The 25,559-nt window shown below is 36.7% G+C and overlaps 1 protein-coding gene and 1 long non-coding RNA gene across 5 annotated transcripts in view; one reads left to right on the forward strand and one right to left on the reverse strand.

The window, feature by feature from the left end:
* Positions 1-3,450: 3,450 nt before the first annotated feature.
* Positions 3,451-4,877, reverse strand: LOC127867681 (uncharacterized). Its single transcript, XR_008043613.1, has 3 exons — positions 4,678-4,877; positions 3,838-3,937; positions 3,451-3,588 (listed from the first exon to the last, which is right to left on the reverse strand). It is a non-coding gene; the product is annotated as an uncharacterized LOC127867681 (long non-coding RNA).
* LOC127867663 (CTD small phosphatase-like protein 2) overlaps positions 4,859-25,559 on the forward strand; it is a 49,922-nt gene continuing 29,221 nt past the window's right edge. For 2 of the 4 annotated variants that reach the window (XR_008043599.1, XM_052408990.1), the window contains exons 1-3: positions 18,656-18,808; positions 20,753-20,896; positions 22,689-22,845. Coding sequence is in view for 3 of the 4 variants with exons in the window: in XM_052408990.1 (XP_052264950.1) it covers positions 20,774-20,896; positions 22,689-22,845 (280 nt within the window). In the remaining variant the exon portion in view is untranslated. Of the gene's footprint in view, positions 4,975-18,655; positions 18,809-20,752; positions 20,897-22,688; positions 22,846-25,559 lie in introns of those variants that run through there. The other 2 variants (XM_052408991.1, XM_052408992.1) reach the window with 2 other exon arrangements.

Genomic DNA, 25,559 nt, shown 5'->3' on the forward strand with positions numbered 1-25,559 from the left:
TTTCGCGCACAACCTTTATATATATTTGATGAATAATGATCATGTAACGAACGCAATTAAGCTACAGACGCTATTATGCAAACAACAAATACGTAATTATCGAATAAGAAGTGATGCGGACTTGTTGAAAACACATGACCCTCTTTATGTCAAATTAAAATAGAAAAACTATTTTTATATAAGTTTATATAAATTGATTTGAGTAAATAAAAACACATTAAAACATAATGAACAAATAAGCACGCCATTTTTGTGAGCGAAAGTAATATAATCAACCCAACCAATAGTAAACTAATGCCACTTGAAAATGAACATTGTGTAGTTCTTATAAAGTTTTACTCATATGCTTTTACGCAGGAAAAATAAATACAAAATATGGCACCCATTTGCAAAATTATGAAAATGTATGTTATAGTTCATTTTACATAAGAAGCTGACATGTTATGTGCGCAATTACTTTCGTTTTCATTGAGAGTACATGATCAAGGTATGACGCTTCAATGTATAGTTAAACATGTGTACTACTTAAGGTGTTTTAAGGATTTCATTATAAACTTGAAACAAACACCGTCTGTGTAAAAGATCCTTTAAAGGTGCGTGGTGCGAGGTGTTCGGCGTCACAAAATTAGAAGGACTGCACTGGATAGATTTGAATTATTTTGCATTCGATTTATTCGAATGTATGTTGATCTGACTGCCAAAATAAATATGCTTTGTTTCCATTTATTTTGCAAGTCATTCACACTGATTATATCTCATCTTCAGACTAGAATTGTTGAAATAAACCCCAAGGGTTATACACACAGTTATACTTCAGCATTACTCGGATAAAGCTGACACGAGGAATGCACAACAAACACTTCGGCAGTTTCGTTATTATGACACAATATACTGACTGATGTGATGTTTATTGTGTCATATAGTGTTGTTACGTGCTTGTATTAAAAAATAACACAATAAGAGTACATAAAAACATAACAACTCGTCAAGATTTTGAAGTCTCATTGAATAAAACGACCACTATTAAAACTACAATGTAGACAATGAAAACGTCCTACAGGCAAGGCTCTGATATAACATAATCTACTACTATTAGTACTACTATTACTACTACTACTGCTGCTGTTGTTGTTGCTGCTGCCGCTACTACTACTACTTCTACTACTACTACTACTATTACTACTACTACTACTACTACTACTACTACTACTACTACTACTACTACTACTACTACTACTACTACTACTACTACTACTTCTACTACTTCTACTATTTCTTCAACTACGACAACCACTTCTACGACGACGACCGATTGACCAACGACCGACCACCGACGGACGACGACCGACAGAGGGACGACCGATGGACGACCACCAGTTGGACCAGGGACGACCGATGAAAGACCGACGGAGGGACGACCGACGGACGGACTACCGACGGAAGGACGAGGGACGACCGGTGGACGAGCGACGGACAACCAGACGACGAGCTACGGACGACGACGACTACAACAACGACTACTACTACTATTACTACGACGACGACGACGACGACGACGACGACGACGACGACGACGACTACTACTACTACTACTACTACTACTACTACTACTACTACTACTACTACTACTACTACTACTACTACTACTACTACTACTACTTCTACTACTTCTACTACTACTACTACTACTACTACTACTACTACTACTACTACTACTACTACTACTACTACTAATACTACTACTACTACTACTACTACTACTACCACTACTAGTAACAGCAGCAGTAGCAGTAGTAGTACATGTAGTAGTAGTAGGAGGAGGAGGAGCAGTAACAGCAGTAGCGATAGTAGTAGTAGTAGTAGTAGTAGTAGTAGTAGTAGAAGTAGTAGTAGTAGTAGTAGTAGTAGTAGTAGTAGTAGTAGTAGTAGTAGTAGTAGTAGTAGTAGTAGTAGTAGTAGTAGTAGTAGTAGTAGTAGCAGCAGTAGCAGTAGCAGTAACAGTAGCAGTAGCTTGTGATGGCTACAGAAGGGATTCGTTTAGCAATCCTCGTAACTAGCCAAGTCTCTGCTAGGCTGTGTTGACAGTTTGTTCGAATCCGTGGGATGACTAATATCAACTGTCACAAATGGGTCAAAAACACCGGGCAATGACTTGTGTCTGCTTATCAATTTAATTGTCAACAAGGGTCTCCATCGTGGGAAATCATGAACACTTGCACAAACTCAAAACCGTTCCATATTTGACTCGCGTAAATATTCGGAAAGATTTCACTTGTGAGAGATTAGTTAGTTATATAACATGCTAAAAGGTTCCATCGGAGACTTTTGCACTGATTCACTTTGGGCGTTTAGTACATTCTTGCTTTCACTCGATAAGTTATTTTACATGAAATTGCAAACGTTTGTGTCGCAACATATGGTTGCGTTGTTTAGCTCAACTCTTACATGTAAATTGCGTGAAATAATAATGATTCTCATATATCACATAACTTCCAGAGGCGTGCCTTGTCTTACAATCTTACTTATATTGATTTAAAAAGTCGGAAAAGTAAAAACTTCCCTTTACTTGTGTAAGGCATACATTATAATCTTTTTTCTACCTTTATTCGGTCTCTATTAAAATAATATTACTCCTGTGTACTATTTTTATTTTTTGAAAAATAAAATTTTATATAAATGTATGCGTTAATTTCCGTACGAAATGAGTTGACGACGTTCCAAATGGCCCATGGTCACCAGGAACCAGGGAGCGTTCCCCAGGACCCCCATAACCATGGTGCGTATATTCAACTACGGTAAGGTAAGAAATTGCCCTGAATTCGGAAAACTTGTGTTATAAGTCGCAGCTGTATATGTTTGACAGAAAAAATGGACCTCTGATTTTAGAACACATGTATGAGTACATGGAGACATTACCTATGGGTACGTTTATATGCTGTAGTTTTTATTCAGCATGTATATAATTACATTCTAAATTGCTATAGAATTGTACATTTGTTTATGCGTGAATTTTTGCTTTGTCTTTAACACTTTCATTTATAGATGGTTACAATATTATTTAACTCCACGCCGTTTTTGGTATGTTTTTCGATGTATTTATACCTTTTTTAATTTGAAAATAAAGTGTTTTCCTTAGACAAAAAAAACGTCAATGACGTCGAAAATTATGGTAAAAGATCTGAAAAATTAAACCCAGTTTTGCAAGTTCTAATTCTGGTTAACATGTTTGTAAAGTTTCATCACTCACACTTAAAGATCAGCCGTCGTTACTTAACCCAGACGACTCGTGCATCCCGTATGTCACTATCCCCCGTTACCCAACTAAATATTGCAATATCCCCCGTAATCCATGTAACTACAGCACTTTGCCAGGTAACCGACTAAAAGTCCTCTTGTTTCGGTGACCATATATACATGAGGGTTAGAAATCACAAGCCTTGTTGCTTTAATACTTTATGTTCATAGAACATTTTCTATGTAGCATAGAAGGGGCGTTAATTCGCCTACTGAGCGTGAGGTCGAAGGTTCGAGTTTAAAACCAGCCAGTTGTCGTGTTACCGATCCAGAAGCAAGTTAAATCGAGGCGACCTGTACAAAGAAAAGAAAATTAGGAGTGTGTCACTAAATATTTCCATCTGTAACTGCGTCTCATAGACATAATTCACTGACTCTTAATTGTGATGGGGGACACTTTAATAAACACACAGTTTACTTCTTGAATACTTAAAAAACAGTGACACAAATTTAATATAGGAGACATTTGCCTCTGTGCCCATCTAATGTTCGTCTCTATTACATGTAGAATCAATTTGCAATCGAGAATCAAACACAACATACATAAGTTAGCTGAAACGACATATAGTAGCTGCATTATTCTGGGGGGGGGGGGGGTATCAGGGTGCAGAATCAACGTGGTTTTCAGGGGGTCACACTCGTTCTGGAAAGAATGTAAACACACCGTTAAGAACTTTATGTTTGCAAAAATCTTAATAATATCTTAATACTTAATTGAAATACATATGCAACAAGACTATTGCCAAGCACTATATGTCCCCTACCGGCTCCACCATTGTCAGATTTTTTAATATATATATATGTGTTGCAATAGCAACCAGAATTCTTGACGTATGAACAAAATGAAATGACGTGCATAATTTCCATATTGCCATCTGTCCATGTTTCAAGTTTCATGAAAAAATATGCAGACTTTTTTAAGTTATGCAGGATCCAGAAAAGTGTGACAGACTGACGGACTCACGGACACACGGAGCGCAAACCATAAGTCCTCTCCGGTGAAACCGGTAGGAGACAAAAATCTTTAGTGCATAAAAGACTGTTGTTCTTGCAGATATCTTATGCTATAAGAATAAATCCTTCGATACGTCTAAACTCGGTGACAAAAGATAACGTTGCGTGTAGCAATACGTGCACTATACAAGGAATTTTTTAACAAGAACACAGGCTTATTCAATAAAGTAATCCTGATGTATCTCACACGGCCATACGCAGCATAAAAATCTTTCTTTTATGCACTTCTTAAAGCGTTGATTTGCGTTAAATTGCATCAGTCTTGAACTCTTACATGTATAATGTTTGGAGTAGTTTGTGAGTTAAATGATCAATAAACAAACATGTTATTAAACTCGCAGATCTTTTCAGGCATTGTTTGGAATTTACCGTTGGATGAAGCAGTTTCCTTAGCATTGAGAACGTATCAATATTTGAGTTAATACAGTACTTATAACGCCGAACGCATTTGGTGACCGGTTTATATGAGGCAATGATGACAATTATTGCTCAACGTTGGAAATATCGACCAAAATTGGTACTCGGCGCCTCTTCTTTAGTACTCTGGAAATACGGTAGCCAGAGCATATGGATTTGTTATCTTCCGGTTTAAGTGCGCATGTCCAATGATATTCATACGGGCACTTGATCATACGCGCGAAATGTGTTACTGGACGTAAACAGAAGGTAATAAATTTAAAATCATGGCTTTCGTGCGATATGACCGGTACTACATTTAACACAGTATTATAGATCATTTTGTTCTGAACAGTTTGGTTGTAAATTTAACCCATTTCCTGACGTAGATTCTTTAAAAAGATCAATGGAATTTATTCGGGACCACCGTATCCGAAAAATTGGCACTGTGCCCTAGGAGTGATTCATGTCAAATAAGCATAATTTATTTTTCGTTTTACTCATAATTCATCGAGTCATTTGAAACATTGTGGTCAAGATTCCTTCATGGCATGGTTTTATGTAGGGAAATGACGAAGAAATTCAATAACAACATGATAATGTCTAGAAATGTCAAACTGACCATTCGTCAATTTGTTTTGATTTTCAAAATGTCAGGGACACGAAACCACCGGACCGTGAATCAAGCTCTGTGTACAAGTTACTGACCCAATTTTGTAGGAAATCATAACTAGAAGTGTGCCATCAAAACACTATCAATAATATGAATACTTAAGTAAAACCACATTTAAAGTAGTGTTATATTTTTTAATATATTTTATGCAACCAATGTTCTATTTATGGAATTGGTGTGATTTTCCAAGTATTGTTATGTCCCCATCATGTTGATTAGTCATAAAGTTGAGTAAGGTTTTTTATTAGTCCATATAAAAGGACTCCCAGAGCCTTTGATATTTTTTGTTATGGCGGCTCTGGCAGTCCATATGCACCCCTTCATAAACATGGGTGCAGGTCAGCGCAGCGAACCCGTGCGCTTCACTAAACAGACGTCGTTCAAGACAAATTGAGGAAAATAATGAATTAACTTCATAAACATGTTAAACTTACCTTAATGGCAACCTACGGATGTCATCCTCTGCATGCAACCTACAAAAACACGACGATGTTTCAACACACTTTTCTCGCTGATATGTTTATGTTTAAATTTGAAACAGCGTATTCTGTATAGAATACCACATTGTTATCGACTTTATAGGCTGGAGCACATAACCCGACGTGCAAAATATTGGTGTACTGCGACCTAACCAATATTAGGTCAATTTTCCAATATGGCGGATACAGCGTACAAAACAAAACCTAAGTCAATAAAATCAATTATTTCTTGCTTTAATGGTACCATTTAGATGAGTTTGTGGTTTAGATAGGTAAACTTGTATAAGTTCTTGCAGTTTCAGTGTTCCTTAACCCTTGCATTGTTGAAAACATTTTGCACCCATGGCCAAGAGAGAGCGCATTGCAACTATCAGCAACCCATTGGGTTATAAAGCTGAAAGTTGAATTATTGCAACTAGGTTTTTTATTTGTTAATCTCCTATCCATACAAGTTTCACCTCAGTAAATATAATGAAAACACTTGTATTCTCAATTGTGGGGCATTTTTTTCAATCAACAACACAAATTTCCCGAGGTATTGTCACAGCCAGCTCGTCTTTCGCCATCTGACTAGCGCAGTCAGCGTAATGCTTAAACCTTAACAAAGGCTCTAAAATAAAAGTGCTTCCACATAAAACTTTGAAACTTCATATGTAGATGCACCTTGATGAGTTCTACACGCCACACCCATTTTTGGGTCACAAGGTCAAAGGTCAATGTCATTTCTGACAAGCTTTCATTTATTCAAAACTGCACCCACAGCCAAGCGTTGGCACCCGCTCTGCGGTGCTCTTGTTTAGTCAAAATACAGCGAATTTTTCCAATCCAAAAGGAACTGGCCCCATTCCCAAAATTGTGAAAAAAAACACTGCATACTCAGTACAACAAACCTGGTCCCCATCAGCACCAAATCTCTTCTGAGCTGCCTTGACGCAGTGCCTAAAAAATTGCTGGGGAAAGGCCTGGTCCCAGGTTGTTGTCTTTTGTGCCTTTTTTTCTAAACCCCTTTATTGTAATCTTTTTTTTGCAACATTGCCTTGCCATGATAATAATAATGCATATTAGTAAAAGTGAAGAGTATGATAAATTTATTAAAAAAATAAATATGAATACTACTTATAATACATAAATAAAACAATAAATTAACAATGATACAATATTAAAACAAATAACAAAAAATTAGTCAAATTTAAACGTAAGCACAAAGCATCAATTCTGTGATGTACCTTACCAGGGTTCATTCTGGGCTTTAAAAAGTTTTCCCATAACTGTTGCCACAATATAACTTGTCAGGTCATTCATGTAGATATATATGAATAAGCAAAGATTAGCAATCTCATAACAGGTTAATTAAAAATCATTTGAGACATAATTTAGTTAAAATTGACAACGAAAGTTTTAACCGAAATTAAAAGCAAGGCACCATCCAGATAAGATTTCTTGTCAATTAGTTTTCACTACAGCTTTTTGTAACAGTAAGTTTTAATGTCATAAATACTGACCTGTTATCGTATGCTTATACTTTCCAAGGGGAAATAACTAGCAACCCCATCAAAAAATTCAACTCACAGAAATCTTAAATGTTTTGATATAAAATTAAAGATCTCATTTAATACTGCTCAGATCAGTTTGAATTATTAATTTATCTCTACTACATCCAAAGTTATGGTAATTTGAATCTTCGGAAAAAATGCCATTTTGGGGAAAATTATGCCTATTAAAAGCGTTCACATTTTGTGTCGATTCGCGGACCCGCTTTCTATAAAATTTGGCTTCTTTTTTCTGTATAATTTTTTCTATACATGGTATCATATTGAAATTTGGCATACTGATGGCATTTTTCGTGTAGATTTCAATAAAAGCATTGATTTGTTGATCAGAAATTGAAATAGTACCCTAATTTTGATTTAAAAAGTGCCAATTTTATATATTTTTTTGTAGAGGAGCATAACACCACAATATATTCGTTGAAAGTATAAAAATCTTTAATAACTTAACTAAGTCTTACCACATTCAACAAACTTACTGCAATAATGTCAAGTGTGTACAAAAGGGAAAATTCAATAAAACATTTCAATACATTTAACTATACACAATTTCTCAAAGTAGGTCCTTTTTGTACAGTTCGTATGATGCTTGATATTTCTCATGTTTGGAAAACAGCCGGCCATTGTCTTCCAATTTCACTCTTCAAACAATCAGGAACCATCCAGTCTAGAATTAACTCAAATTTTACACTTTGGATATCTGCTCGCACTGACAAAGCAAACACTCCTTTTTGTCTACATGCTGTCATGAAATTCACTTCCATTTCATTGCCTTCTTTTTTTACAACACACCCAGGGTACCAGTTGTTACCATTTTACAGTTATGTAGTCTTCTTCTGATACAGCACTCCTTCTAAATAGAGGGTGGCATAAAGGTTAAGGGGTGAAAAAACTGTACAAAGGTGCTCAGTTGGGTGTTAATTCAAAATTATTTACATTGTAAGTGTCTCCAGATGGATAAGTGGTACAATGACAGCCACTGGAGTAAGGATTTTGAAAACTTCTACTGTGGCTGCCTCATGTACCGGGTATATTGCATTTTGGGGAGGGAGGGAATTCAATTGTTTGACTGTTCTTGGGTATAAAAGGAATTTATTTGTCTTGGAACAAGAAGAATATCACTCAGGAGGAATGATGGCAACTACATGGTGGATAATTGTTTACAGCATTATGATGCAGAATTTTGTTCTGCATGTTTCAAGTCATTCTCTATAATATTTATAGTCTGGAAGTCATCAAGAAAACAACTTTCCATATCTTCTGATTTGCATCATTTTTATCGGTTGAATATTTCAATTACAATTTCATTTGTCAATGTACTGGAATTTTTCAAATTGCTTGGTTATGTCTTATGATGGAGTTGCAGCAGAGTCCCACATCCTTTCAGAAGGCATCTGGATACTCTTACACCTTTATCACAGCCAGACACTCTAAAAAAAATAACAAAACATACCAAAATATCTATTTTTACAAATAAAATACATATAAAACATCATTTTTGTCATTATCCTTCATTATTTGACATCTTTGCAAAATCTCGAAAAATGGTACGAACAAGATTTAAAAAAATTAAAGTTCGTACCCAATTCAAACATTCCATTATTTTACGTAAATACTTAGAGAAAAACGCAGTTATTGATCTATTTCGATTTAATTTGTTATTATCAACCATTTCAATGCGTTTATTTGAGGGAAGCATTACACGGGACTGTTATATTCAGTGACATAACTTAATTATTACGCGTGTTTTTCGTGTCAAAAAAAGCGAACATTGCCATCAATGCGAAAAGCTGGTTTTAATATTTATAAAATATTATTTAAACATAATTCAAACCAAATAATATCGAAAATGATCATAACAAACCTTTTCTTTTGTTTTCTGTACAGTTTAAGCGTTATGGTTTAACGTCACAAACGATAACGTTTAGCGAAGCAGAACAAAAATGGCGCCTCCCTCTGCAGAGGTCAACCGAGGTCGAATTGTATAAATGCGCGTCTTTGTTTAAAGATGCGGGTACCTAATTCTCATTTGCGGAAAATAAATTTGGTATCAAAATTTAAGTTAGACTTTCTAGTTTTTATAACTATGTTCAAAATTGTGTTCGGTCCATCAGAAGTAATTTTATTCATCGTCAAAGTCGGGTACTATTTTCTCGGCGTAGGGTGGTCCTATGTAAATTTTGAATGCATTGTAGTAAAGTTCATTCAGTCGTGAACAAGATGATGTCAATCTCATAAATATTCATGATGTGTAGAATATCCGCATTTGAATTGTAAACACACACATGTTTATGCAAGTAGTCCGAAAGTCGGCATTACGCGATAGCGATATTTCTGCCCTGAATTTGTTCAATAAACAACATATTTACTTATCATCCTGAAATAATAATAAAATGAATTTTATATGAATAGAAAGATAAAATAGTTTTCTTTTAATAACTTTTTATTATTTTGATTTATATAATAAAATAATGGTTTTATTGATCATTTAGTAAGAGTGGTATTGGTTTTTTCCGCTTTTCTCCCATTGAACTGATAAGGAATCGGCTTTTATCGGGGTTGCTAAAATAACTCATCCGGAATTTTAACTGGGAATCCGCCACCTCAATACCGTAATACAGGCCAGGTTAAACATAGTGCAATGCAACCTAGCCAAAAATCGGTAACCAACCCTCAATATTCTTTCCGGATCAACCAGGTGTATACGTGTCTTTTACGGCTCTGAATTAAAATATTGTTTTTCACTTGGTTGATTGGGGTTTTGAATAGATAAATTGTGTTATTTATCTTTTTATTTTTCATTCGGATTAATTTGTGTGGATTTAATGGATTTTGTTTCATTTGTAAAAGGTAAGCCATGCTTGTTTTTATCGAACAATGGTTTATTTCTACCATGCTGGGTGTTTTCAGGTGCGAACGACCACGTGTAAAACGTGCTCTTCTAATACACTGCTAGAACGTGCAAAGCATGTTCTTCTAATGTGTTACGAGATCGTGCAAAGCGTGTTCTTCTATTGACAAATTGTTTATCATTTGCCATTGTGTGCAATAATGATTTTAACGTTCCGTATGACAATCTAATTGATCGTCATTTTATTTTTCATCTGTTTTGAATTAAACTTTTGTTTAATTTATGATCTACGGCAGTATTATTATAATTTTCATTATGGTCAAATAATGATTTTATGTGCCGTATGATAATCTGGTCTGTGACCAGTTTATGGTTGAATATGCTTTGCTCTTGTTTTTCATATATTCGACTACATGATGGTCGCAGAAACAAGAGTGGATAAATACCCGGTGACTTCGCAGATCATGGATGATAGTTGCAGTATCAGTCACCGGGTATCGGGCACGATCGCGACCGTACTATGCTAAGTCTCTTAGACAGTCGGTCAACATCAGACCATATGGCGACACCCGTCAGCCGGTCTTTGCCCGATGGCATTGGTCAAGGACATCGACCAATGCCGGACCATTTGGCATCCGCCATACGGTCATTATCCGGTGACAACACTGGTCATGATATGACCGGTACGTCACCGGGGACGTTGATCACGGACCATTGATCGACGTCTGACCGGCCGGTCACCGGTCCGGTCATTGATCACCGGTCCGGTCCGGTCATTGGTCACCGGTCATGTCACCGGTCCGGTCATGTCACCGGTCTGGTCACCGGTCCGGTCATTGATCACCGGTCCGGTCACCGGTCATGTCGACGGTCCGGTCATGTCACCGGTCCAATCATGTCAACCGTCCGGTCCGGTCACCGGTCCGGTCATTGATCACCGCTCCGGTCACCGGTCAACAGTCATCAGTTAGGCCTGCCACCGATTACACCAGTCACCGGTCAAGAAGAAGAACTCGGTCTTCTTCATTGAATTATTCTCCTATTCTTCGTTGAATACATCGTTTTCATCAAGGATTAGACATCGGACACACTCTTCTTCGTCGAGCAGTTCTCATCGTCGCGGCTCTCGTAAGCGATCACGTCGTCACTCACGGAGACGTTATTCTAGAAGATCTCGGTCTCATCGCAGCCGATCCACATCTCGGCCGATCCAGATCTCGACATCGCAGGAAACGAGGACGTCGTCAACCTTCACGTAGACATCAGCGGACTGCATTGAGCACCACTGGATAGTTATCGAACATACCTCTCCTTCATTTAGCAGTTCTCGGAGTTGATACGCTCGTTAGCGATCATGTCAATGCTCACGGAGACAATATTGTAGAAGACAATATTTCCAGCGTAGCCGAACAATATTTCGGCATTGAAGTTATATGGATGTCGCCACTTCTCGCGTAGGCGTTAATGAACCTACTGGTCATATCGACGTTCTCCATTTTATTCCTTTAGGAATATCATGTCTCCATTCCACGTGTGATGGTTCTTCTTATGGCATCCACACATGTTGCAGTCACCGAGCCGTAGTTGTATACGAACACTAGTTCGTTTAACATTCAGGCTTCGGGATAAGCTGTTCTTTTCTCCACTACGACTACAAGGACACTTATGCCTATTAATACTGATAATCTACCGTTGTTTTCCGGTTAACATTATCAGATGACTTCGTGGATGGTCATTCTTCTGCACCAGTTATTTCCATTCTGACGCAGTTATATTATACCGGTCCCGATCACCGGACATTGGTCACCATTCATCGGTCATATCACCGATCACTGAATTGAATACTATATTTTATGGATTCAACAATCTACTTGACTTTTTGTGTTTTTCAATACTGATGTTCTACTGGCGACGGTTACCAAATCATGCTATATCTGTTATTTGTACTTCTATCTCAACCGGCTACATGCAGACTACTGGTCTTGCAGATAGATCGGCTGAAGTGGGCTCGGAGACTAGCATTGAGGTCGAACATTACTATTTGACCTCTATTAATTTATGTTCGAGACCCGAAGGATGAATTGTTTTAACCGCCTTTACCTGTCGGCTACAGACTTTGCAGTCAGTGTCACGGAACAGTTGGGACACATTAATGACGCTAGCAGGATTAGCAAGACGACATTTGTATCAACTTCTGCTTTTCTATTGCTCCTACGGCAGTGCATATTTTCAAGCTACTGGAATCAACAAGAGTTCTGATACATAGGATTGCCTATCAGATTGACCGCATAGCGGCTACAGTCTTGTAGATGGCTTAGGACCTATTGAACTCAGATCTTAGATCCTAGGATCTGGAGGGACCTCATCTTAAAGTTATTCTTCTATTACACTTCTGGCCATAACAGGCCGTCTTCCTATAACTGGTCGTATTCCTTTCGGAATTCGTCCCGGTTAGAAGTCTTGAAGTAAATGGATTAATCAAGTCAGAATTTAAGACTTCCATGCATTCTACCGGCAAGCGTGGACCCGCTTAAGGTTACCCCTAGGGTTTTCACCTTTTTTCTGCCATCACACCTCCGATTCCGAAGGTACCACCATCAATTATATTTCTGTACTTCGCAAATCGATGACTTCGCGACCTGTATTATCCAGGATTTTAAAGGCGCCTGTTATTGGTTCAAGAAGAGGCTATATTCTGTAGATAGGTCATAAACTTATAAGTGTTAAACACTGTCCTATTCTACCAATTTTCAAGTGTGTTTGGAGTGGGAAAGTTCGGCTTGCCGTGGTTTCTTTGCCCACCCATCCTTGACAAATGGTTCCGGTCACCGGTCGGTATTTACCGGTCCGGTCACCGGTCCTTCTGCTGAGACGTCTTTTCTTACGTCCGTTTCAGCTTTATTTTTAAGATAATTGTATTTATCTCGGGATTATTTAATGACACAGATTTCCATTTTTTTGTCATTATTTACCACTATTCAGTGGTGTCTAGACTAGAAGATTATCTTGGCAAGAATATAGTTTATTCTACCACAACCTTCCTTACATCTTATACAGATGTGAGCAGATAAGGTTATGGACGATCACATAGAACAACGTATCTTGATTTTCTCAATTATGTAGTATCCTAACGAATATCACCTGCACATCTACATCTTGAAAAGCGAAAATTCTTTTTAGCTGTTTTTCATTTACAACACATTTTCACGATTCCTTTGTGATGGTTTCAACTATCACACATCGGTCGTGGTTTACCTACAGACACGGAGGTGATCATATTATCACTCCTTGTAACTGGAAATCAGGAACTTATTCGTTCTTTGCAAGAACAACAAATTTTCTCTATCGTCTTTCTCATACCAGTTTGTCTAAACGCCCTGCTGGACGTTTTGTCCTGCAGTTCTTTCTTTCGAATTATTTTTCCGTTGGGTTCAATAATGTAATTGCGCATGTGCGGCAGTGAAGTTGCAGACGAGTTGCATGGTGTACATAGTATATCAAAGAATGTTGTTTATCATCAAACGCTAGTTATTAGCGTTATGCGATCGTATATCGCAGTGTATACCGGTATGCTGAACAACTTCAACAATGCAGTTCACAGAAATCGATCCAGCAGGGTGTGCGATTGTTATACATTCGTCCATTGACATAAACTGGAATATCTTGCCTTCTTGGTGAGTTTTTGCAATAACTGAGTTTTTGCCATAATTTCATGAAATATACTTAATGAACCATGGGATTATGGTTCTACGACCTTTTAAGTCTCCTGTACAATTATTTTCAGGAAACTTCTTCACAGGTCAAATATCATATCTCACTGAGACATATTTTTACTGATCCAAACATGTGCCACTACATGTCTGGCCATTAATAACTTTTAGTTATCTCTACAGAAGAACGTTTTTCTGTTAGAGTTTCAATCCTTGTTACTTGTGCAAGGATAATTCCATCAGAACTGTATAAAGGTTTTATGGAAATTCATTTTTTACTGGGTAATTGAGAGCATAGTTATTACCTTAATCACTCTGCTAGATACATAGAGGTTTTTCTCATCTTTTTCTTGATGATAAGAAATTTGTTCCATTCTTCATCAAAGGATAGAGATTATGCTTTCGTATACCTTGTTTTGTGTAAGTCATCGCAACTCTGTGCTGTCTTACCTATTTTGGAACTGATCCAAACTATGGAACGTCAACACTATGTTTTTCGTTCCTTTACCTTCTTAAGCGGTTTTGACTTGTGTAACATGTTGGGATGCTTAATGAGCTCCCTATGAACCTTTTTCATCAGGCTTATTAACAGTTCCAATACAATTTTAAGACGGTTTTCCTTCTTATTATGGCTTTTACCATACGGAGAAGTGAAATTCATGCTTTTTCTGTTGAATACGACCAATTCCAGTTGGATCTATTGTCGTTTTCACTTTGTTGTGTCAGCCAGGATTCCTTGCTTAATATCAAGTCCTCTATATGGCTTCTACCTTCAAGTTTCCAAGTTTTCTTAAACTGGTAGTCATGAAGATGAGGATAAACTTCTTTGGGCAATCAGGGCTTTGAAATTCTATCTCAGCAGTGTTAGTCAGAAGTCCATTCGAGGTTCTCAAAGACACTCTTCATTTCCCCAAAAAAGGGGGGGGGGAGATGTGTCTGCTGCTTCTATTTCTCGGGGTTAGACCTCGACTAAGGAAAGTTAATCTTATCCTATCTAAGGATTCATTCCTTTTTAGGATCTGACCGCATGAATTAAGAGCTCTGTCTGTTTTGTGGGCATATATTAATCACACCCCACTTTTTGACGTGCTCTAAGCTGTTTACTGGAGGCATCCGACCACCTTGTCATCTTTTTATCTTCGTTTTCTGAAGTGCCAACAATACAATTTGTATACGTTTGGGCTTGTTGTGGTTTCACTAACGGTAGTGTCTTCTTTACGACATAGACATATTACTCTGTCCGAGAAGTCATAATTAATACCGTTTTAACGAAGATTACTTGATATCATTAGCTGATAACCCTGTTTATGGGTTCTACTGTGTTGGGAAAATATATACGAACCTTCCCACCGCAGCTGCAAAATCAGCATACGATAACAGGTCAGTATTTATGACATTAAAACAAATTTTTTAAATAAAATTCATTTTAATTATTAAATACTCACCTGTTATCGGTAAGTCCCACCTCCCACCCGGTATTCGATTAATATTTTTGTATATATATTGAAAGAATATTGAGGGTTGGTTACCGATTTTTGGCTAGGTTGCATTGCACTATGTTTAACCTGGCCTATATTACGGTATTGAGGTGGCGGATTCCCAGTTAAAATTCCGGATGAGTTATTTCCCCTTGGAAAGTATAAGCATACGATAACAGGTAAGTATTTAATAATTAAAATGATTTTTATTTAAAAAATTTGTTTTTTTCTGTCAAAGAAATGCTGTAAGATAACTGGTAACAACACCCCCAATAATCGCAATTATCATAATTACAACAGGGATTTCAATAGATTTTAAAAACCAGGAGTCGAATGACCCCTGGACTGAAATTTTGAGGAGTCAAATTGAAAAATGGTGGGGTCAATTTTGAAGCGCGTTAATTGTGTTTTTGTCTGTATTATTCAATTTTTTAGATAAAAATATGCTCTAAGAGTAAAACAATATCTTAAAAAGATAAACTGCTTTATTAAATAACAATACCATGATACATAACACAACATATTTTAATGAATTGGTACATTAAAGATACTTCCTTATAGTTATAACACATTTAAGTCTTTTAACACATTTAAATAATTTAAGATATGTACCGGTAGCACTTTTTCATCACATATTTATCGTCATTATATTATCATCATCCCTATGATAGCTTTTCTAACAAAACACAATCTAAATGCATGGAACATCTAGTATATCTATTACTGTTTATCCGAATACAGGGTTTTTTTTTAGAAAAAGGGGAAGACGCTGGACGCTGGGTAAAAGGGGAAAATCGATCGCGAAAGAGACATATTTGGGGAAAAAATAAAAACTGTACATTTCAATGTCTATAACTCACCTACAGACTTCAGGTTTTTTTTAAGAAAAGAGGCATGTCTCTGACCTTTTTGTTCTTAAACACATGAACAAGTATGATATTAAAGTCAAAGTCCTAAATAAATTTGCAGGCGTAGATCTAATAACGGGAAATGTTTTCAACTGGGGCCGGGGAACGATGTCAATATTATGATTTCAATTTCATGATGAATGGGTTGACGATCTAGATCTGCTACAGTATTGGAAGGGAAAGGTGCGGCAGCTGCCGATTGTCTACTTTCACTTTCTCAATAATCCGACAGTATTAATCGATGTTGATTACATGTACCTCCGAATCCTGCAGGGTTTCAGCGGTTTTTGATGATTCATTCTTAAAAAATGCGTCAACGCAATTAATATTTTCAAAGTCCGAACGTTTTATTTTGTTCGTGTATGAAAGCCAATTGTGAGACTTTTTTCTGTTTTAACGTTTATATCTTGGCTTTCACATAACCCGGATGAAATTCGACTGGTTTCCGGTAATTAATTGACGAAACACCCTTCTTGTGCAAGACCGGAATCCAGTAAAATAGTCACATGATTAATACGATTAGTTGCCCTGTTTCCATGACGTAATTTAAGAGCTATATATAGAATCACTGGGATTCCCAGATTTGAGTGTTCGTCGGGAGAGAGAGAGAGAGCGAGATCGCTGTACATAGTACAAATTGGATAAGTGTCGACTTCCCAAAAGAAAAAAAAACATTTCTTTGAGGGTAAAATATTATATTTTGGTGAAAAATTATATTTTTGGAGGGGAAATGGTATTTTTAGGGGAAAAATTCTGGTAGGGGAAGACGCCGAATATCGGCGTCACTTTCTTAGTAAAAAAAAACCCTGGAATACTATACATGTCCGAAATATGTACACTTTGGAATGCCTTGCCTGTAGTAGTTTTACCTTAATAATCCAAATTTTTCTTGTTGTTATCGGGTTTAACAAACCTTATCAAATGTTTGTTAAATCCAGTTAATGCTTTCTCCATTATTGAATCGCCATTACTTGCAATTTGAATCGCCAGCTTTGAATTGAACGCAGGTTGAATGTTAAGTCCGCCATTTACAATGTCGAAGGTCATGACGCCGCAATTTAATTCTACTCGGATAATTTATATCTTATCGAGAAAATATGTTTTCTCAATGTTTATGTGTGGTATTATTACTTGTTAGTATAAAAAATGAACTGTGATTCCAGTTTATATAAGATGGGTGTTACTCGTAATTATCGGTGGATTAACAACTGACAAAACTCGCTGGACTTAGATCTACTATTGGATCTACGTAATTAATAGACCTTTGATCAATATGGTTTTTACTTTAATTAATTTTGCCGACTTTCTTTAACCGTGCCGTCTGAAAAGTCTGCAAAAAACCTGCAATTATCGGATGGTCAATCAATTATCACGTAATCACTGCTGCTAATTACCCAGTTAGTGGGCACGCACTATTTAGACGGTGACATGTGTATTGGAAGAGATGAGATAAGATAAACAACGCCCGGGGTATTCTCTCGATTATAGACCGAGTTTCAAATACTGAAACATTAATTTCAATTAGGAGCACAGCGGGATTTATTACCATGGAACTCGAGATGTTTACTGACTGACACACGGGTCAAATTTTCGACGCGTCAAAATGACGCACAGCAGAAAAAGGGTTGCGTCAAAAATGAGTCATTTTTAATTTGCTCGCGTCAAAACGCAGGATTCTGCGTCTATTGAAATCCCTGATTACAAGCTGCTTTGCTGCAGTCAGCACGCTCCATTGAATTCAGCAGAACCGCTTTCTTCATAAAACTATTCCATAACGACTGCCATAAAGCGGCTGGTTAACAGAGCGTCTAATGTAATTTGAAGGAAATATTGAGCTGAGAAAATTCTGATTTTAGAAATATTGCCAAATGCAGGAATTCGTCGCCAACATTTTTAATTCACGTTTGGCGATAATGGCGAACGACAGCAGGAACCCTGTCTTACCCTTTGGGAAATTGATATTGATTTTTTCCACCATATTGGGAATTGGGATGAGCGTCCTTGGATTGGGAAACAATAGCTGTGTTTTTACTTAAATTTGGAAATTATGTTTGTTATTGTAATTTTTGCTAACAAATGCTTAAAAATTGAGAATGAAGGTGTATTCAAATAAATATTTACTAAGGTTAAACTTATAGAGGTTGATAGGAGATCGTGTAAAAAAACACTGTAAAAACTTGTGACATTTGAAAATTCAGTTCAAAGAATGATTGACTTATAACATTGAAAGGGTTAAGTCATAGCATTGTAAATTTTGTAATGCAGTGGTTACTGGTTCTTATCTCTTCTCAGTGGAATGGCTTTTTTAGTCAGGATCAGGCTGGTTTTGTTTTCATTCTATTCATAAGTATTATCATATCTTAAGTTCCTCATTGTTGTGATAATTGTTTGGTCTCTTATGTTTGTGGAAATATAGTATACACATATTGTGTAACCTTTTTGTTACTGCGACCAGAAGGTAAATCTAAAAGTGATTAATTTTTTAACTTCAACATTTTAACTTTATACTTATCCAATACTTGAATACGACAAAGGAATATTAAATGAAATATAGTAACTAAAATATAGTCGTACCATACATGTTCATCAACTTATTTAGTTACTGAATTGAAATTCATGATGTCTTTTTTTGTGAAATAATGTTTTTAGAAAATGAGCCGTTTTAGCCTACAACGTCATTTAAGACATTAAAGAGTTCTCATTAGAATTTCAGAACATGGACCAGTGTTATTTTTAGCTCACCTGTCACGGAGTGACATGGTGAGCTTATGTGACTGTGAGATGTCCAGCGTCCGTATGTGTGTGTGTGCGGCCGTCTGTCCGTCAACAATTTGTTTGTGTAGACAGTAGAGGTCACAGTTTTCATCCAATCTTTATGAAATTTGGTCAGAATGTTTGTCTTGATGAAACCTCGGTTGGAATTGTATTTTGGTCATCTGGGGTCAAAAACTAGGTCACTTGGTCAAAAACTAGGTCAAATAATAGAAAAACCTTGTGTAGAAAGTAGAGGTCCCGGTTTTAACCAATCTTTATAAAATTTGGTCAGAATGTTTATCGTGATAAAATCTGGGTTGGGATTGTATTTTGGTCATCTGGGGTCAAAAACTAGGTCACTAGGTCAAAAACTAGGTCAAATAATAGAAAAACCTTGTGTAGACAATAGAGGTTGCAGTTTTCATCCAATCTTTATGAAATTTGGTCAGAATGTTTATCTCGATAAAATCTGGGTTGGGATTGTATTTGGGTCATCTGAGGTCAAAAACTAGGTCACTAGGTCAAATAATAGAAAACCTGTCAACAATTTGTTTGTGTAGACAGTAGAGGTCACAGTTTTCATCCAATCTTTATGAAATTTGGTCAGAATGTTTATCTTGATGAAATGTGGGTTGGGATTGTATTTGGGTCATCTGGGGTCAAAAGCTAGGTCACGGGGTCAAAAACTAGGTCACTAGGTCATAAACAAGGTCACTAGGTCAAATAATAGAAAAACCTTGTATAGACAATAGAGGTCACAGTTTTCATCCAATCTTTATGAAATTTGGTCAGAATGTTTATCTTGATGAAATCTGGGCTGGGATTGTATTTGGTTCATCTGGGGTCAAAAACTAGGTCAGTAGGTCAAATAATAGAAAAACCGTGTGTAGACAATATAGGTCACAATTTTCATCCAATCTCTATAAAATTTGATCAGAATGTTTATCTTGATGAAATCTGGGTTGGGATTGTATTTGGGTCACCTGGGGTCAGAAACTAGGTCACTAGGTCAAATTTTAGAAAAACCGTGTGTAAACAATAGAGGTCACAGTTTTCATCTAATCTTTATGAAATTTGGTCAGAATGTTTATCTTGATAAAGTCTGGGTTGGGATTGTATTTGGTTAGTCAGGTGAGCAATTCAGGGCCATCACAGCCCTCTTGTTTGTTAAAGTTTGGGCAGATAAAATTAGGAAAATTGTGTTGTTGTTTTACTAATGAATACTTAAAAATTCAGAATTAAAGTTTTTTCAATATTATCTTTACTGAGGTTCAACTTAAAGAGCTAAATGTGAGATGCGCTAGATTTTTGAGATTTGTTTTGACCAAAAAAAATGTAAACCTTAAATTTGGAAATTTAGGCAGTCATATATCGCCCCCTTGGTGCAAAAAGGTACCATGTGACATTGAAATTAGAAGGCATGTGGTACCTTTTTGCACTAATGGGGCGATATATACTTTTTGAGATTGGGAAATTTGGCTCCAAATGAAACTCAGCTGTATTTTCTCAACAAAATTACGAACAGAGTGCTGTATTCCAATGAATCAAACAGGATCCTCATTAAGTTGTCAATTTCAGATTTTTCATCAGATTTTCCTTAATTGCTTCAGCATAGAGTTAATTCAGATATTCCCCATGTATATTTCAGCGCAGAGTAATTCCTGTAGTAATGCAGCTACGACAAAAGACTGGTCGACATCGACTCAGAAGACGATCTGCTGAAAAACAAACAAGACCTCTCGCTACCAAACCCCAGCTAACTGTCGAAGTACAGACCAATGCAGCAGATATGGTAAATATTTATACAAAAATCTTGATTTTGATAAAGGGCCTAGCTAGTAGTGTTTTTCCCAGGAGGGCAAAGGGGCATGACGCATTACTTTCAAAAAGGGCATTTTAGCGCGCAGTTTAGGAAAAAAGGGCAAAAACGTTCCCTGAATGCCTGAATAACATGTAATCGCATCAGAAGCAGTTGTGGAAATAATAACATATAAACAAGCACATTTAATGGTAATAGAAGTATTTAACTTACTATGATTTATATTAATATATTTACCTTGCAATGCACATTTAAGTTCCATGCTGTTTCAATTAACTGTACAGCACGACAAACATAATAAAGCAATATATGCATATGAATCTGATTATACACAGATCCACTAACATATAAATGAAACCATGTTTGTCTTATCCCATTTTTTAACAATAATCTCGACAGATGTTTAAAATAACATTGCGAGTAAATTGATCGCTAACAATATGCAAACACTCGTTTCCGTGACATACATCCACCGAGTAGATTACAAATAAATAAATAATGCTGTTGCTATCTAAAACATTTTTATGCATCGTTGATTATCACAGACATTTCATTAATTCCTTCTTAATGTATAATCTCCATCGTTAATTCGATCGTTTACGACGTTATTTGACATTTTCACAATTTAATTCTGTGTAGTCCGCCATGTTGATAAAATGTCAAATGATGTAAGCGACAGGTGCGCATAGTAACGTTAAATCATATACGGATTCGCATTTTGTTAAATTAGTATACGTCTCAGTAATTTTTTCAATAATTAGATCTAATTATCTTAAAGACGAAAACGATAAAGAATAAATTTGTTTGTGAAATTAAATGTAATTATGCGTAAAAATATATGTTTCGATATTACTGAATAATGCATGCAAAGCCACGAGAATAACATAGAGTTTTTCATCAAAAGTCTCCGAAGTAATGATTATATCGTGGAGGAGTACACATTGCCGACCGAAAAGTGCGCTTGGTATAACATAGCCTCCAGCATTATCGATTGATACTGACACGGGGTTATTCACGCATGACTAATTCACAGCTTTGGAGCAGTTAGTAAGACCTACCTATACATCGAGCACTGTTATAGATAAAATCTGCTCAATTAAATATAGTCGTTTAGATGTTGACGTCGTTGAGTAAATCAAGCACAGTCGGAGCGTCACAGACAATCAAGGAAGCTGATTTTGCGGACCAATATAGATCGTAAGGAAAAAAAGATGTTATCGATAAGGGCGCGTTGCGAAATTTGCCGTTGAAAAAAAGGGCGCGTGGCGAAATTTGCCTTTGAAAAGGGCAGCGTGGTGATCCGGGAGGGCGACGTGGCTTTTCGCCACGCTAAAATGGCCTGGGAAAAACACTAGCTAGCATGGCTTTTATTTGGGGGGGGGGTGGAGTGGGGGGCTGATTTATTGACACATCTGATAAAAGGGCAGAGATAGTCCAAGGTTATGTTGAAAGTTTTGAGAATGTTGCGACATAACATCATTTTGAAGAAATTCTCTTAAGGTGGGAGGGTCTGTATTAGACTTTTTTAGAAATAAGCATATTTCACATTATGGCAATTGTTAGTGCTTATTTCAATTGACCCATGTAAATTTTTACCAAAATGGTCAGACAAAGGTCTTATACTACAAATTTGCACTTAACTTCAAATTCATGTCAGTAATCTGAATGTTTGCAATTTGTTGAATAAGTTTGTTAGGACGACTTTCACAGCAACTGGCAATAGAAAAGATGGGGGAAATCACTGACTAATGGTTCCCTATTTCAGTTGGTGTGTGAGGAACCATGCAAGAAAACCAAGAAGGACGCGGGACTGTGCAGTGGCAACCATGATGTTAGACCTGAAAACACTATCACCAAGGAGACATGCTATCCCAGCATCAACAATAGTGATTTCATCACATCAACTCCTCATGTTAACAAAGGTATGTGATTTTAGTTTTTTGCTGGCCATTTTTAGTTTACCTGAGCTCATTATGTTCATGTTGAGCTTTTGTGATCACCTTCATCTGTTGTGCATTGTCAATATTTACTGTTTTGATACTCTACAGGCCACAGTTTTTTTCCAATCTTTATGAAACTTGTTCAAAACCCATGTCCCAATAATATCTTAGACGAGTTCAAAAATAGTTCCAGTTGGTTTGAAAACATGGCAGCGAGGGGACGTGGCAGTTTTCCTTTTTGCTAAAGTAAAACCTTATTAACACCCTAGACGTCACATTTATTGTCCAATCTTCATGAAACTTAGTCAGGACATTTGTTCTAATGATATCTTGGATGAGTTTGAAAGTTATCCCGGTCTATTGAAAAACATGGCCACAAGGGGGCAGTGCATTTTTCCTTGGTCAGAACATTTGTTCTAATGCTATCTGGGCCGAGTTCAATAAATGGTTCCGGTCAGTTGAAAAAGGAGGCCATTTTTCCTTAAATGGCTTTAGTAAAACCTTGTGTACACTCTTGTCTAAAATAAAGCTTTGGCACAATCAGTAATAAATGTCTATTTCAAACAACATAAACATTATTTACATACACTGTAACACACAAAACTACTTATAATGCATATATTTCTATATCTTCTGAAACAACAAACCCTTTCTTTTCAAAAAAAATCTTGAACAAACCTAACTTAACAATGCTACTTAAGTGAACCACCAGGGCCATCATGGCCCTCTTGTTAAGGTATTGTTAACCTATTGTTCATATGTTGTGTTTCTTGATAAGCTGCTGGCTATGAAACATTGAAAACAGTGTTCGAATTGGTCAAATTTTGGGGCTTAAATTTGTCCCCATGCGCGATCTCAAAAAAATTATCATGGCATATATTTCGTCTTCCTATTCTGTTCTTTAAGTTTAACCTTTATACATATAATATTGAAAGCACGTTAATTCACAATTGTTATTAAAAAGCATCTATATCCTTTTTTTGTAAAAACAAAGCAATATTTCTCAATTTGAAGGGCCCCAATAACCAATATATATATATGCTTACCTGCATTGAAGGTCTAGATCTGAATGACGCAACATTGGAGGACCTGTGTGATGCTTTCAAAAAAAGAAAGCAGAGAAAAATTATGCTGTAACTTGTGTGACTAAACAGTGTTTGTTTTGGTAAAAAATATCTGCTATAAGTTGTTAGCTCACCTGAGTGATAGCTCGGGGTGAGCTATTGTGATCACTCACCGTCCGGGGTCCGTCCGTCTGTCTGTCTGTAAACAATTTGTAAACATCTTCTTCTACTAAACCATTGAGCCAATTTCATGTGGAGCATCCCTAGGTCATGGGACAAAAGAATTGTTAAAAAAAATTTGATGACCTTTGAAGGCTCCCCTGAAAAAGTTGTTCAAAGAAATTTGATTCATCAAAAAACATGGCTGCAGGAGCTCTTTGAACTTTGCATGTTTATTCGTTTTTGCCTATTTTGTGAAAACTTTCAAAAATCTTCCACATTTTTTGTCCTGTCCTTTCCAAATTTGCACAGTGTCTTTATATCAATGAGGACACGAACCCTACAAAAAATGAGCATTATTGGTCCATGAAGTACAGAATTACCTCCCCTTGAATTGAGAAAATGGTGTTTATGCAATAAAGTCCAAATTTTTCATCCAATTCTTTCCAAACTTGTAAGGATTTAGCATGGTTCAAACAAGGGAAACAACTACGGTTTATGCATGTTCTTTTTATTACAGATTTGCCTCCCTTTAATTCATTCAAAATCTCATTTTACAGCAGAGATTCCAAATCTGACCTGTAAATGAGCCCCATATTTACTGCCAGTGCTAGGTTACCTTTTCCCATTTGATCATTCTTAAGTATTGGTCTTGTAATGCTGCTACTGCTTCTGCTACTGCTACTGCTACTACTACTACTACTACTACTACTACTACTACTACTACTACTACTACTACTACTACTACTACTACTACTACTACTACTACCACTACTACTACTACTACTACTACTACTACTACTACTACTACTACTACTACTACTTCTACTAGTACTACTACTACTAGTACAACTACTACTACCACCACCACCACCACGTCTACTATTACAACTTCTACTACTACTACTGCCACTACTACTACTACTTTTACCACTACTACTACTACTACTACTACTACCACTACTACTACTACTACTACTACTACTTCTACTACTACTTCTACTACTACTACTACTACTACTACTACTACCACTACTACTACTACTACTACTACTACTACTACTACAACTACTATTACTACTACTACTACTACTACTACTACACCACCACCACCACCACCATTCACAGTGACAAAATACGTATTCACACAATGGCTGCTACTACAACTTATAGCCCATATAGGGGGGCATGCATGTTTTACAAACAGCCCTTGTTTCTATGGGATTTTAACCACAACTGTTCATGTTTATCTCCGACACATATTTTTAGGTCACCTGTCATGAAGTGACACGGCGAGCTTATGTGATCGTGTGATGTCCGGCGTCTGTTGTGCGTGCCTGCGTGTGTCTATGCGTCCGTCAGTCAACAATTTGTTTGTGTAGACAGCAGAGGTCACAGTTTGCATCCAATCTTGATGAAATTTGGTCAAAATGTTTATCTTGATGAAATCCGGTTTGGGATTGTATTTGGGTC

Source organism: Dreissena polymorpha, chromosome 2, assembly GCF_020536995.1.
Source record: "Dreissena polymorpha isolate Duluth1 chromosome 2, UMN_Dpol_1.0, whole genome shotgun sequence".
Taxonomy (NCBI): domain Eukaryota; kingdom Metazoa; phylum Mollusca; class Bivalvia; order Myida; family Dreissenidae; genus Dreissena; species Dreissena polymorpha.